Source organism: Hyperolius riggenbachi, chromosome 5, assembly GCF_040937935.1.
Source record: "Hyperolius riggenbachi isolate aHypRig1 chromosome 5, aHypRig1.pri, whole genome shotgun sequence".
Classification (NCBI taxonomy): Eukaryota; Metazoa; Chordata; class Amphibia; order Anura; family Hyperoliidae; genus Hyperolius; species Hyperolius riggenbachi.
The window spans coordinates 409,833,680-409,849,515 of record NC_090650.1 but is presented as its reverse complement, the minus strand read 5'-3'; the positions used below and the strand labels follow the sequence as shown (position 1 = coordinate 409,849,515).

Sequence of the window (15,836 nt, the reverse complement as noted above, 5' to 3'; positions counted from 1 at the left end):
GAGCATCGGTGAGTGGCTGCGCGGGCACAGGATGTCTGCGGGGGACCGTTAGAAGCCCCGGGTAAGTTCAACTCATTTTCCCCTGACCCCCCTACAGTATCCCTTTAAAGTGACAGCACTAACCCTGTACATTAGCACGCCCATTTCTTACAATGCAGCCCTGATTCTGACAATAGGTAGGGGATGTCAGTCTGATAGGGATGGCCATTGTGCAATGCAAATAGTGTTACACACTGACACATAGCGCTTCTCACTGCCAGCACTGCAATCATCCAGCCACTATCATCTATATATCAGCCCTCCATCAGCGAGAGGCTACTCGGAGGTACAGATACCCCAGCATAGGGTTCCCAGTCTCCCGACTCCCCCCCCCCTCCAAACTGCCCGGGCGAGGGAGGCCGGTCCTCAGGCTGGGTGCAGCGGAAGCCCCTCCCACCCCGGACGTGACGTACACCCAATGGGAGAGCAGGCTGCGTGGATAGATGAGGTCACAAGCTGTCGTGCGGGGAATGGAATGTGTTAGACTAGTGCAGAAAGGATCGCAGCCGGGGCAGTGCTCTCCGCTCACAGCGGCCGCCGCCAGCGCTCTGCCATAGAGGAAAGCCCGGCGCTCAGCCACGCAACGCCCGGCCGCTGCAGCGCCCCAAAGAGCGGCGCCGAAACCAACCTGCCAGGCGGAGAGCGGCGCGCGGCCAGCTGCACATCCCCAACGTTCCAAAATAGAACGCTGCACATCCCCGACGTTCCACGGGAGATCCCCGCCGTCCTCCTGCACGGGGGATCCGGCCAGCCTCCCCCTCCTCCAGAGAGATCCAGCCATCCACAAAGGGATCCTGGCGTCCCCGGAGCGATGCAGAGACATGCAGGGATTTGTCAGGCTAGCGGGCTCCAGCGCACACCCGTGAGACTCCTCTGATTATCTCTCATCTGCACCGAGCCGCCTCCTGCCGGTGGTGCCCGGTAAAGTTGATGAAGTCCAGCTATCAGCCGCAGCTGCCGATGAGGGATCCGCTGTGGAGCTGATCGGCATCCCGCTTGTCGGTGCTGGAGGAACAAAGCTCAGCCAGCTCAGTGCTCGCCTCGCTTTAGGATCCTCGGGAGTCCCTTTAAATCTTGCCCTGTCTTCTTCCCCCCCATCTCCCTCCCTCCCCATCGCTCTCGCTGGAGATGATGAAGGACAGAAGGGGGGAAAGTTGAAGAAATCGCCTCCATGCGCTGGATCAGCCCGAGGCTGGGGGAAAGGAATCTGCAGAAGGTGGCAGAAGACAGTTTGACATCTTTGCATTGGGGAAGATGGCGGAGTGGAGCTGAGAGTGTGGACTGGGAAAGTTTGGGGGCTTTTGTGTTTGTCTACGAGCGCCCAGAGCCCGACCGGACACATGCAGGCCAAAAAACGCTACTTGACGTTGCTGTCCGCCGGCGCTTGTTTCGTCCTGATTTTCTACGTCGGGCTGCAGTTTAGGGCGTCCAGGAGCCAGCGGAGACGGGGTGACCGGCGGAATGGCTTGCAGAAGAACGTGGACTACCACCCGTGGCCCCGCTTCCCGGACCCCCTGCTGCCCTTTATCCAGGCGGAGGGGGAGGACTATACCGGCCAGGGCTCCCCTAGGCAAAAGAGGGACACCAACGCCAGTGTTTACAAGGGCAAAAAATGCCGGATGGAATCTTGCTTCGACTTCGCCTTGTGTCGGCGCAATGGCTTCAAGGTGTACACCTACCCCCAGCAGAAAGGGGATAAGATCTCTGAAAGCTACCAAAACATTTTGTCGGCCATCGAGGGCTCCAGGTACTACACCTCCGACCCCAGCCAGGCTTGCCTGTTTGTCCTGAGCCTGGACACTTTGGACCGGGACCAGCTGTCCCCTCAGTATGTCCACAACCTTAAATCGAAGGTCCAGAACTTGCACCTGTGGAACAATGGTAGGAATCATTTAATTTTTAATTTATACTCTGGCACCTGGCCGGACTACACCGAGGACGTAGGATTTGACATCGGCCAGGCCATGCTGGCCAAGGCTAGCATCAGCACGGATAATTTTCGGCCCAACTTCGATGTCTCCATCCCTCTCTTTTCTAAGGATCATCCGAGGACAGGGGGGGAAAGGGGCTTTCTGCGGTTTAACACTATCCCTCCGATTAGGAAGTACATGTTGGTCTTCAAAGGGAAACGATACCTGACTGGGATTGGGTCTGACACCAGGAATGCCTTATATCACGTTCACAATGGGGAGGATGTGGTCCTCTTGACGACTTGCAAGCATGGAAAAGACTGGCAGAAGCACAAAGATGCCCGTTGTGACAAAGACAACGCGGAATATGAGAAGTAAGTGCTGTGGATGGTGCTCTGCTTTCCCCTCCCTCCCTATCTTATTTTTTTTCCACCAGTCCAGATGTTGTTAACAGCTGTCAGGTATAGTATGGAGTGGTGCTCTTCTCTGCTGGCTTAACCAGAGACCTGCATCGATTTCAGCCTGTGTATAGGTCTCCATTGATTTTGTGATCTGACACCATGGGGTGCTTGCCAGTTTTTTGAAGTGTATATTGATACGGGTTGCTCTTGTAGAAGGAATGCGCATAGCTTGACCTTTGTACTCCTCCTATATAGAGTATCCTCTTCCTGCTAGGGGTTAGGGTGTGTGCTCCTGTTTTAACCCTATACCCTGACATGGTTGTACCTTTTGGTCCAGAGATAGCTTGTAGGATGATGACCCTGTTTTTTTAATAGCTATCTTGTTTCTAGAGTGTTGGAGAGCGACAGCCTCGTCAGTGTTGTCTGTGTCTACATTGGGGTAGAATTAGTCTAGGCATACACAGTGCAATTGGCGGTAGATCAGGCAAATGATCAATAACTTTCTGTCGATAATTGTTTTACCCAGTTTGATAACTTTGCACCTGTAGATATTAGTATTAAAGACAAAGCTATGTGGAGTATTGATCATCCATTTTTTAATTAGATTTGAGCTTTGTTCACGGTGGGGATTGAAAATTCTGCAAGAGCAGGATCGCAATGCAACAGAGGGGAAAAGTCTCGTTATACGCGCGGCATACAGTACACTGCCGGCATCATGGTATGCATCGCTTTCCGTTGCGCCGCACTAACACGCCCGCAATGCTATTTATGCTGTCCGTCGCAACGCAGCATTGTAAACTGCCAAGATATGATGATTTTAGCAAATTTTACATCCTAAGCAGTAAAAATGTGTTGTGGTGTATGACTAACGTACCCTCTTCCTGCCCTCCTTATAGTTGACTTAAGGACAGGAGGTGGGGCTAAATGTCTCCAAAAAGGACATGGGACATGTGGGCAGCACGGTGGCGTAGTGGTTAGCGCTTGCGCCTTGCAAAGCTTAGTCCCCAGTTCGAATCCCAGCCAGGTGAACATCTGCAAGGAGTGTGTATGGTCTCCCTGTGTCTGTGTGGGTTTACTCCGGGTACTCAGGTTTCCTCCCACATCCCAAAAACATACAGATAAGTTAATTGGCTTCCTCCCTAAAATTGTCCCTAGACTACGATAAATACACTACACAATACAGACATATAACTATGGTAGGGACTAAATTGTGAGCTCCTCCGAGGGACAGTTAGTGACAAGACTATATATACTCTGTCCAGAGCTGCGGAAGATGTAGGCGCTATATAAATACTAAATAATAATAATTAAAAAAAAAATAGCTAAGAGGACCTGCCAGGTGTGATAACTTGTGGTGAGAGCAGTAAGGAGGATGTTTTCTTTTGAAAACACCAGTTGTCAAGGTAATCTTCTCCTCCTTTCTTTTTTTAATTACTGTGTGACTCGCACATGGAAAAAGCAAGCAGCTAGTGGAAGCAGACAAGATTGTGAACACCTGATTTGCATACTGGTTCTGGGTCAGTGGAGCCAGGCACACATCTCCAATTCTACCACTTCCATGTAGTATTAGAGCTTACTTAGATAATCTGCTCATAATATTCAGTCTGTTGGCCTTTATACAATGGGGGTGGTAAAAATCTGTGAGTGATTGGTCAATCAAAATTGGATGTGTGTATGCACCTTAACTCGGAGAATCGGATGCAGAGGAGCAGCTCGTCTGCCGGGGCAGTTAGCATTTTCTAAAAGTAAAGAGGGCAGCCTCTAGATCACTCTCGCTGCCAGTTGTCTTTATTTCTGCACCTCATTTCCTGTTCTGGTGACACCAACAGCTCACTTTCTAGTGCTGGGTATCCCCAAAACAGGAAGTCCTTGCCAGACTTCCAGCATTAACCACTTACGTGTTTATTTGCCCTTTGTTGCACTCTAGACAAAAGTAAAACCAAGAAAGGTTTGGTGGGGCTCGAGTTTTCTTACATTCTCACTTGTTAATTGCAGAAATACACTCGCTTTTACGTGCTTGTTTTTTTTTCTTTGTGTCGTGTGCTTTTAGAAGCATAACCTGTGCTTTCTCCTGCCGTGCTACAGCAGATTATTATGGCTAAATGCAAAAAAAGTCTGGAAAAAAATTAGCAAGTTATATCTCTTCTTCTGCTCTTAGAAAATAAAATCACACATGCACCATCCAGTTGATTTGCATGTGCTGTCACATCCAATGCATTTTCGCGTGCCTCAAAATGCAAAAGAATGCGCAATGTGTGAATAGTCTTACTGTATATTAACACTTGGATAAAAATACCTCCTACTTATAAACCATTCTTGCTTATGTAATCGATCCATTGACCCATTAATTTGCTCTCTTCGAAGGACGTTCGCTTACATCCAGTTTCGCTCTTACTCTGGGCTCTTCGTCGGTGTGCAGAACATACACTGTATTCATAAATCATAAACCTCTTTTTCACAGATTTACCGGTTACGTCCCCTTTTCATTGAACTTGCTACTCCTTTTATTTTTTTTTTATTTTTTTAGTCCTCCATTACCAATAGCGTCGTTTGCGAAGATATTTGTCTGGGGCTGTTGTTGAGTTCTCTGTGTTCGTTTGATGACCCCCACCACCTCTGAGAGTCCCTTTTTTTTTTTTTATATGGCTGATCAAACTGCAGGCGAATCTGTTGGCTTCCAGATCGTGGTCATAAATCGACCCCTCTGTGTTCAGAGACGAGAACACTATTAGTGTGGTGCTCTTGCCGATTTGCTTTCTTTGCTGGGATTGCTTTGCTTTTCAGCTGGTTGGTGTCACCATGGCTGGTCATGTAGCATCTGATAGCTAGGAAACGGTGCAATTCCTGTCCGCTTACTGATTGCCGGGTCCATTTAACTTGCTGCTGCTGCCTATATTTAACTTGATGCAGACTTTGAATGGAGAGGAAGGATGTTGTACTCTTGTTGATTTTATTAATCAGTCTGTAGCCTTGAGCCTTGCCTGCTGTTGACACTTGGCAGGAGACTACACTTGACTTTTTTTGGATGAGGTTGATGCCGGTAACTGATAGCAACCAGCAGGTCAGTTACTGCGTGGGTGGAAGTTGGCGTATGTTCCTGATCTTTGCATCGACTGTCAATAAAGCATTAATAATTCATTTTTTTTTTTCTTCCTTTCAAGCTTTTGCGTAAGCATTAATTCATGATTATTCATTTTGCACAGTAACCATGCAGCGAGCTTGAAAAACACAGATCATATGTTAGACCTTAAAGGTGTCCATACATCTCGCCGATAGACAGCAGATTCAATCACTCTGTGATCGAATCTGCTGTGAAATCGATGCGCAAAAGCTGCCTGATCGACCGATTTCCATCCAGAATCGATGTCGATCTTTCTGCGCGGAAAATTGCGCTTGATTGCCGACGGGCCGTGAGTGCGTCGATGGCGGCTGTCGAATGTCCGACGACTGACGCTAGCGGCAGTACATTACCTATTCCGCCGGTGCGTGTCCCCGCTGTCACTGCGGTTCCCTCTACGCGCTGGGCTCCGGCTGGCTTCACTTACTTCCTGTCGGGGGAAGTTTAAACAGTAGAGAGCCCTCTACTGTTTAAACTTCCCCCCGCGATAAAAGTCAGCACAGTGCTGGCCATTAAAAAGCGCTCTCTATTCATTTGAATGTTCAGTGATTGAGTGAACATTCTTTCTATTCTATGTGCCAAAGCTGTCCATGCACCATGCAATACTGATTGTACAATCTTATAGTAAACCAGAGCTCCAGCATCATAAACACCTGCCAGTCCCACACCATCCTCCTGTGGCCTGCCGTTCAGCCGCGCCCACTTGCATCATTCCGGGTCTACTGCGCATGCACGGACCTCCCACGCATGCACGAAGACACCCAGAGTGGACCTGACTGAGCCTGTTACTTGGACTGATCGTGGCTAAACGGCAGACCGCGGGAGAACGGCGTGGGACTTAGACATGTTTGTGAGGCTGGAGAAAGCCACGGGTGAGTATTAAAGAGAACCTGAGGTGGGGTTCTGACAATGCTAGCTGCACACAGAGGCTGGGTCTGCCTATACAGCCCAGCCTCTTTTGCTATCCCAATCGCCCCCAAGCCCCCCCCTCCCCCCCATGTGCTCTGCTATCCCCCATAAATCACAGCCGCGCTGTCGACACGCAGCGGGCTGTGTTCACCTCTATAGTGTTAGTCTTGGGGCTCCCTCCGCCTCCTGCAGAGCTCCGGTCCCTGCCCGCGTCCCTTCCCTCCCCGCTGATTGGAGGGAAGGGACGTGGGCGGGACCGGAGCTATGCAGGAGGCGGAGGGAGCAGCAGACTGACAGTACAGATGTAAACTCAGCCCGCACAGCACGGCTGAGATTTATGGGGGATAGCAGAGCGCAGGGGGAACTTAGGGGGGATCTGGATAGCAACAGAGGCTGGGCTGTATAGGCAGACCCAGCCTCTGTGTGTAGATAGCATTGTCAAAACCCCACCTCAGGTTCTTTTTAAAGTGAACCAGAGCCCCCCCAAAAAAGCTTTTATACATACCTGGGGCTTCCTCCAGCCCCATACGCACGGATTGCTCCCACGCCGCCGTCCTCTGCTGCCTGGATCCGCCGGTAACGGGTCATGGCCGCCAGTCGGCCGGCAGACGCGGCCAATTGTCCGCATCACACGGGGCTCCCTCCATGTATGTACGCGTGAGGCTGCCTACTGCGCAGCCTCACACGTACATACATGGAGGGAGCCCCTGTGATGCGGACAATTGGCCGCGTCCGCCGGAAGTGACGGGACCCGGTACCACCGATCCAGGAAGTGGAGAATGGCGGCGTGGGAGCGATCCAGGCTTATGGGGCTTGAAGAAGCCCCAGTTATGTATAAAAGCTTTTTTTTTTTTTTTTTTCGTTCCTCTCTGGTTCCCTTTTAAATCTATTTACTACAGCTCTGGTACTTACCATGCAATCTTCACTTCAGATCCTATTGGAGTGAGTGATCAGATCGGTATTCAGATCTGACATTGATCGGATATAGAAGAAAGGTAGTTTCGAATGCCGATCATTTTTGCGATTGGCTGTCTAATGAAAATTTATGGAAAGGACATACATACGGAATTATGGCTAATATTTCGATTAGTATTTACCATTTCTGAGTAACATGGTAACCAGGGTTGATCAATGATTATTTACATTTGTATGCAAATATATGCAGCTTGAAAATGGACCAATCAAACCTCGCCCAGGTTTAAATTGATTGGTCCATTTTCAAACTGCATATATTTACATAAAAATGTATAATTCTGCCTGAACTCAGAAATATTTGCATCTTGTTGATCATCCCTAATGGCAACTAGAATCCCAGGACTGTAAGGCCATTTATACCGGAAATCTGTTGGAACTACAGGTCTCAGCGTGCCTCGATTGCCTTGGGCTGGCTGGGCATGCTGAGACTTGCAGTGCGCCTGCCCTGATGACGTTTCCTGTGCAGCCCTGTGCCGAGATGGCATACCGCCACACTGTCTGTCCCTTGTTTGTCTTTAGGCTTTGATGTGCCCGTCCCTGGGAAAGGTCACTGTGACATCTGCATGTCGGAACGCCAGAATCCTCTTCACTTGCCATTTACAGAAATGCCTCTCGTTACTCCTGACTCCCCTCCCCAGAACTTGGATCGTGTCCTTCCTGTAACTAAACAAGCATCTGAGAGTCGGGAGTTTACATTACAGATGAGCAAAGCTTGACATTTTTTGGTGTTGTGCTTCCACTTTGTGTTTTACACGTGATTTCGCTGATGCAAAGTGGATCCGGTATCTGTGGTCTTGCATGCACAGCGCGCACACAGCTCTATACTCACTGGTGGTCCTGCGTGCACACAGCTCTATACTCACCGGTGGTACACACACACACACACCACACACACACACCGGTGGTCCTGCGTGCACACACCTCTATATTCACAGGTGGTCCTGCGTGCACACAGCTCTATACTCACCGGTGGTCCGTACACACACACACACACACACACACACACACACACACACACACACACACACACACACACACACACACACACACACACACACACACACCTCTATACACACACACACACACACACACCTCTATATACACACACACACACACACACACACACACACACACACACACCTCTATACACACACACACACACACCTCTATATACACACACACACACACACACACACACACACACACACACCTCTATACTCACCGGTGGTACTGCGTGCACACAGCTCTATACTCACCGGTGGTCCGTACACACACACACACACACACACACACACCTCTATACTCACCGGTGGTCCTGCGTGCACACACCTCTATACTCACCGGTGGTCCTGCGTGCGCACACCTCTATACTCACTGGTGGTCCTGCGTGCGCACACCTCTATACTCACTGGTGGTCCTGCGTGCACACAGCTCTATACTCACTGGTGGTCCTGCGTGCACACAGCTCTATACTCACTGGTGGTCCTGCGTGCACACAGCTCTATACTCACCGGTGGTCCGTGCGCGCACACAGCTCTATACTCCAGTGTTCTCCCCAGGCTTTTTTAGCCGGGTGCTCCACCCGGCTAGTTTTGGTAAGCACCCGGCTGTTATCAGCTCACCTCCTCCTAATCTCTAAGCAGGATTGAGCACAGAAGCACCGGTCCTGCATTCTCTAATCTCGCCCCACCCGGCTACTTCTTTATGCCACCCGGCTACATTTTCATGCCACCCAGCTGGAAGAAATTTCTGGGGAGAACGCTGCACTCACTGGTGGTCCGTACACACACACACACACACACACACACACACACACACACACACACACACACACACACACACACACACACACACACACACACACACACACACACACACACACACACACACACACACACACACACACACACACACACCTCTCTATACTCACTGGTGGTCCTGTGTGCACGGCGCTCACACAGATCTATACTCACCGGTGGCCCTGCGCATGGCACGCACAGCTCTATACTCACTGGTGGTCCTGTGTGCACGGCGCTCACACAGATCTATACTCTCGTCTGGGAAGCAATCGACCTCCAGGTACGGCGATTTATTGCTTGCGCCGAAATCATAAAAGCTCCACGGCGACCTCAAGCAATGTAATCTGCTTTAATTGATTAAGTATATTAGCTGCATTGATGATGCAGACAGAGCTAAATAGATTCTTCCTTCTAGAAGTCTGCTCAGATAATTGTGAGTTTCCTGTAACGGGGATGCTGGGAGATATGGATGGTAATTAGAGTGCTGATGGTGGGGGAGACACCTGAGGGGGAGTAATGCCTGGTAGGCAGGTTTATAGAGAACCAGAACTATTAAGATTTTGTGTAGTGGGCTGAATTGCATCCATTTAGTGGCTGGATAGTGTAATGGTTAAGGGCTCTGCCTCAGACACAGGAGACCAGGGTTTGAATCTCGGCTCTGCCTGTTCAGTAAGCCAGCACCTATTCAGCGGGAGACCTTAGGCAAGTCTCCCTAACACTGCTACTGCCTATAGAGCGCGCCCTAGTGGCTTCAACTCTGGCGCTTTAAGTCCGCCAGGAGAAAAGCACGATATAAATGTTATTTGTCTTGTGTCTTATAGAGGAACTTTAAAGGGAACCTAAACTGAGAGGGATATGGATGTTTCCATTTAAACAATACCAGTTGCCTGGCAGCCCTGCTGATCTCTTTGGCTGCAGTAGTGGCTGAATCGCACACCTGAAACAAGCATGCAGCTAATCCAGTCTGACTTCAGTCAGAGCACCTGACCTGCATGCTTGTTCAGGGGCTGTGGCTGAAAGTATTAGATACACAGGATCAGCAGGAGAGTCGGGCAACTGGTATTATTTTAAAAGGAAAAATCCACATCCTTCTCAGTTTAGGTTCCCTTTAACCAAGGATTGATCTTCACCCCAATCAGTAGCTGATACCCCCTTTCCACAAGAAATGTTTACCTTTTCTTGTATAGATCATCAGGGGGTCTTTATAATATTGTAGTAAAACCCCTCCCACAGTGTGATGCCTTTACCATGGTCCTGACAGTTTGCTGTCTGTGAACCTCGTTGCCTTGTGGGAAATAACGGCTTTTTTTTCCAACTGCCAAGCAAGCAATATCTCCCCTCTGTGCACAGAACTCTCAGTAACGAACATTCCGTACAGATCACCTGGCAGAACTAAAGATGTCGCCACCAGTGATAAATTTCAGAATGTATATCTGGGAGGGGAAAGATTCTACAATGGGCAAACACTGACTAAATAGTCTAAAAATGAATATTGTAAAAAAAAAAAAAAAAAAAAGTTATTTTCCTCTTTGAGTGCAGACCTTTGGCACCTGTTTCCTGTGTTTAGGACAATAGCTCTGACTTGTCGTTTTATTGCTGTTTGGCGGAAGGAGACCGGTGTATCAAAGGGTTTTATTGTACCTCACCTGGCAAAGCTAGAGTTCCGTATGTAACGCTGATTATCAGAGATCACTATTGGCCTTCCTGGTCACAATCTGAGCTGTTCAGTGGTGACTGTTCCCTGACCTGATAGTGACATGGGGACATCCTACCTCTGCAAAGTTCAGTGCTAGTCTAGAAGAGGGGACCCAGCAGGAAACCACACAGGAAACAGTTCTCCAATCACAGCACCCTCTTCAGACCAAAGTGTTGCGACTGGGCAATTACTGTGGGCGTGGTTTACTGCAACCTATCTGAAACCTAGCAGTGTGAGATGGTGCTGTCCACCCAATCACGTTAGTGGATTTTCCCTGACGGTTTCCCCTCAAGTAGACTAAACCTCCTTTGTGAACGCTGCGTTAACTGAAGCGAGAGTGATGTGGAGGCTGCCATATTTATGTTCTTTTAAGCAATACCAATGCCTGGCTGTCCTGCTGGTCCTCTGCCTCTAATACTTTTACCCATAGACCCTGAACAAGCATGCAGCAGATCAGGTGTTCCTGACATTGTTAGATCTGACAAGATTAACCGCATGCTTGTTTCTGGTGTTATTCAGATACTACTGCTGACAGACAGACCAACGGGGCTGCCAGGCAACTGGTATTAGTTAAAAGGAAATAAATATGGCAGCTTCCACATATCTCTCGCTACAGCTGTCCTTTAGAGGCCTGAAACGGTAATGATTGTCTGGGCAGACTAAAATCTAACATGTACATAATGGCACACACACTCATGAGCCATCAAGTCTCTTGTTTTGTTGATTGCTCTCCCCGATGGGAATTGCAGCTGGAATGGTTGCGGTTGGTTGATGCAGGCCAGACGTGGATAAACGAGTGCAGAGTTTAGGAAATCCCCCAATCCAGGAGCCAACCAGGGAAATTCTAGGAGCTGTATCCATTGAGAAAGCATGAAAAGTTAGGAGCCAGCTTTAATGTGGACCTGAACTCTTGCACAGGACAGAAGGAAAACAGAGAAATCCAGCCCACATGTATGTATAGAGTTTAAGCCTGTCTAATTCTCCTTCAGCTGTGACTAATCACAAGTTGTAATTTGATCTCTCAGCTGTCAGCTGGCTGCATTGGCAGAGCAACTATTTGGTAAATACAGGATGTTAACCCTATGTCTACTTCCAAGAAAGCAAGAAGTGGAAACATTGCAGGATTTGTATCAGCTGTAACAAAGATGTTTTTTTTTGTTTAAAGGTTATTATGCTGTTGCTTATCTTTTAGAGCAGAAGCTCTGAGTCCCGGTCCACTTTAATGTCTGAGGAGATTTGGTAAACCAGCTCCTGGGATTTTCTCCGGTGTTCTGTTCTGTGAGTGTTTGTGTTATTATTAAAGAGGGCCTGTATGCCTCCCATTGTGTTATTATACAGGTCCTGTATGTCTCAGTACTTCTGAAGGCCCTCTTATTATTGATGTCAAGTGTCGCTGCCCCTCTTGGGTCCCTGTCGTAGCAGTCGAACAGCTTAGATCAGGGCTTTCTGCTCCTTTCAAACGTCGTCATTCCTTTATTCACGGAACGCTAGCCCGTGGCTGAACGTGTTAAATCTGCCGACGCGGCCATAATTAAAAGTAACGTTTCCATGCCATATTGCGTGGCCTCCCCAGGGCGCCCGCGCTGACAACGGATGGGGGAATTGGTGCTTTAGCGCACAGCTGTGGCATCATCCAGATATGCCCATCGGGAGGGGGGGGGGGGGGGTGTTGGATGGGTTCCTGTAACGTGAACCAGGTAAGCTGGCCACACTGCACATGAAGCACTTTGATGTCAGGTTTACAAGCCTGGCTGGGCGGAGTGCATCAATGCTGGCAGTAAACCAATTAAACTGCCAGTGTGACTTTTTTTTTAATTTTCTTCTACTTCCCCTTCTCTCAACCCCCCCCTCTGGTCTTGTCAGGTATTCAGGCCTGTGTAGAATGAAGGGAATACTTGTAAGGCTGGGAACACACTAAGCAGGTACCCTAGCGTTTTGGAAAACGCAGCGTTTATGCATGCAATGTTAGTCAATGGGCCTCATCAAAAAACGCATGTAAAAAAATGCGTATTTGAAAACGCTGGTTTTGTTGCATGTCTTTCAAAAGCGCATCAGAAACGCACATAATGGACGTCAATGGAGACGCAATGTAATGCGTTTTTCATGCGTTTTTTATATGCGATTTATAAAAAAAAGTTTTCTGATGTATTTCTGCATCCTGTTGTCTTCCTATTGATTTGCATAAAACGTAATTGCAAAACGCATATGCGTTATAACGCACGCAAAATGAAAAATAAGCATGTGCGGAAACAAAAACGCAAACGCATGGAAAATGCAATACAAGCGCATATGCATAAAAACCTAACGTTTCACGCACTGCTAAGTGTGCACCCAGCCTAAAGGTTTGCTGTAGCCCTAGCTTTGATCAGATCTTATCGTAGCCTTAACCATACCCACCAATCGATTTTGCCGAACAATCTTGCGTGACAAAGATTTTTCCAGGATATCGCAAAATACTGTTATATGAAAGGTTGTTAAAAGATGTTCAACAATATGAACAACCCTCATGATGGATCCTATAGTGGACGGCTTATTGCCATTGACCCCCGCGCTAGTTACCATGTTTGTTAAGCAACGCGTTCGTACCTGTCGCTTGTTCCCACGTGTGCAATTGCGGAAGATGGATCGGGAAACGATCGTTGGATCATTCGTTGCAGCTTATCCCCGGTCTTTGTGGTGAATACACTTATAACTGCGACTTTTGGATGTGTTTTTCTATACATGTTTATCCAAACACTTCGCATTCGTATACCTTTTTCCGCAGAAAAGGAAAATCACAATGAAAATCATTGGGAAATTGCATGCGATGTGCAAATGTATGCTGCAAGAAGTACTGTAAGGTTTTTAATTTTTCGCGCATGCGTGCAAAAAAATGAATTTTAGCAGAAGTACGATTTTCCATAGACTTTCATCAGATGTGCTGCAGATGCATTTTCGCACTTTCAGATAACGCATGTGACTTTTAATAAGTGTGAACTTAGTGTCAAGCCTGGTACACACTATCAATTTTGATTGGCCAACGATATGCCAATTTTACCACCTCTGTCATATGAGGGTCTACAGACTTTTGATTGTGCAGGTAACCTCTCATACTACATGTAGGTGGAAAAACTAGAAAGTGATTGGCCAACCAAAATTTAAGGTGTGTACCAGGGTTAAGTGTTCCTATCCTCAGGCATAAAAACGGCCGCCAGTGTTTCAGTCTATAAACACTCCGTGAAAATCGCAGATGGCGGCTAGAATGAGGGCAGCGTCTGCAGACTCGCAGGGCAAAGTCATCGGACGGAAAAGCCCTTTAAACAAACAGAAATTGGTCCGCCTCTGGTATGTGGACTATTTAAACTAGACTGGAAAGTTTTTCGCAGGGCGCCTGTGACCAGGAAAAGTTAATGTTTGATGAGGAGCCGTGAGCATGTGATCAGCCCAATCTCCTGCATGCTAAATGATTGGACAGACGCATCCAGGGGTTTCGGGACTCCTAGCAACCAATCAAATATTTGCTTTGATCAGTCAAGTGAAACTCTGCCTAGAGAAATCCTAAAGTTTGGAGAGGATTTGTGGATGAGAACTTTTTTTTTTTTTTTTTTTTTTTTTTGTGTGTGTGTGGGCAGATTGAAGGCTGTATCCAGACACAGAAAGGAAGACTGGACACCTTTCAGTATGGACAGGCTGCAAGCCTATTATTATTATTATTATTATTATTATTATTATTATTATTATTATTATTATTATTATTATTATTATTATTATTTGTGATAATTAGATTGTGCAGTTGTCTGAATAATGCTGAATTACCCCCCCCCCCCCCAATCTAGTTGTGGTTCTGAGCAGAGGGAGGAGTTAAAGAGGAACTTGACTGAATATAGCGAAATTAATAAAATTGCTTATTTATTTTTACGTTATTTTATAAATTGAGTCTGTTTGCCTGTTGTAAATTATTTCCTCACGCTGGTCTACATTCTTCAATTTAGCAGAGATGGCGGAATCTTTACTGCTGGCAGGTACATCACTGTGGAATGGTTGATTGTTGTGTGTGTGTGTGTGTGTGTGTTCTGAAGTCAGCAGAAATAACACTAGAGCTCCCAGAGTTCATTTTATCAAGGTGGTGTGAAAATCTCACCTGGGAAAAAAAACCTCAGGAGAATGGTGAATTGAAGAAGGGCCATAGCCTCTTATACTAACTAAAGGGTCCCATACACGCACAAAAAACAGGAGTGCTGGCGATTTATGATATGAACAAGGCCTAAATGAATATTGTAAAAAATAAGCAATTGTATTCATTATGTTGTTTTCACTACAGGTCATCTTTAAAGTCCAGCTTGGGCTCATATTGCTGTGTGTTCCTGTTTTATAATCATATTATTCCTTCCCGGTCACAGCAAGGACTTAATCCCAGTGGTGTCCCCGGGCCAGATGAGGCATCGTGGGTAAAAAGTCCCAAGAGAAGTTGCAATCTTTTTCTACTCTTTAAAAGTTAATGAAGTTTCGGGTGGAGTTGGACGCTAGTTATGTGGAAGCCTTGTTACGACTTGTCCTTTATATCACTGACTGCCTCTACGAGAGAGGGCAGCTGCTGTGGAACTACAAGTTGCAGCATGTCCCTTTTCCCAGGTTCCTGTGGTGATTTAGAGCTGAGGAGAGCATCGTGTTCTTGTTGAATGAGATGTGACGTCCTCGGTCCCATAAATGAGCGCAGCTGCTGGAGTGGGATATACAATACGCTTTACAGTCTATCCTGAGTGTGCAGGAAAGTGAGACGGACTTTCTTTTAGGATCAGTTCCGTCACGGAATTCTGGACCTCGGAGGTCAGAAGGGTCTCGGCCGGTCACAGCAGCTGTGCTTATGTCATTGCTCTTTCGTGTTTGTAAGCCCAGGGAAGTGGCGGCACTAAGTCCGCGGTAAAGGAACCCCCCTTCCTCCACCACCCCAAATTTACTATGCTACCCTGATGCCATGAATTGGTGGAGTTTTCCTTTTTCATACTTCGA

General features: G+C 47.5%; 1 protein-coding gene across 1 annotated transcript in view; it reads left to right on the top strand.

Annotated features, from left to right (window-relative positions):
- Positions 1 to 466: 466 nt before the first annotated feature.
- EXT1 (exostosin glycosyltransferase 1) overlaps positions 467 to 15,836 on the top strand; it is a 349,708-nt gene continuing 334,338 nt past the window's right edge. The window contains exon 1 of the mRNA XM_068237952.1: positions 467 to 2,323. Coding sequence (XP_068094053.1) covers positions 1,380 to 2,323 — 944 coding nt within the window. The 5' untranslated portion in view covers positions 467 to 1,379. The remainder of the gene's footprint in view (positions 2,324 to 15,836) is intronic.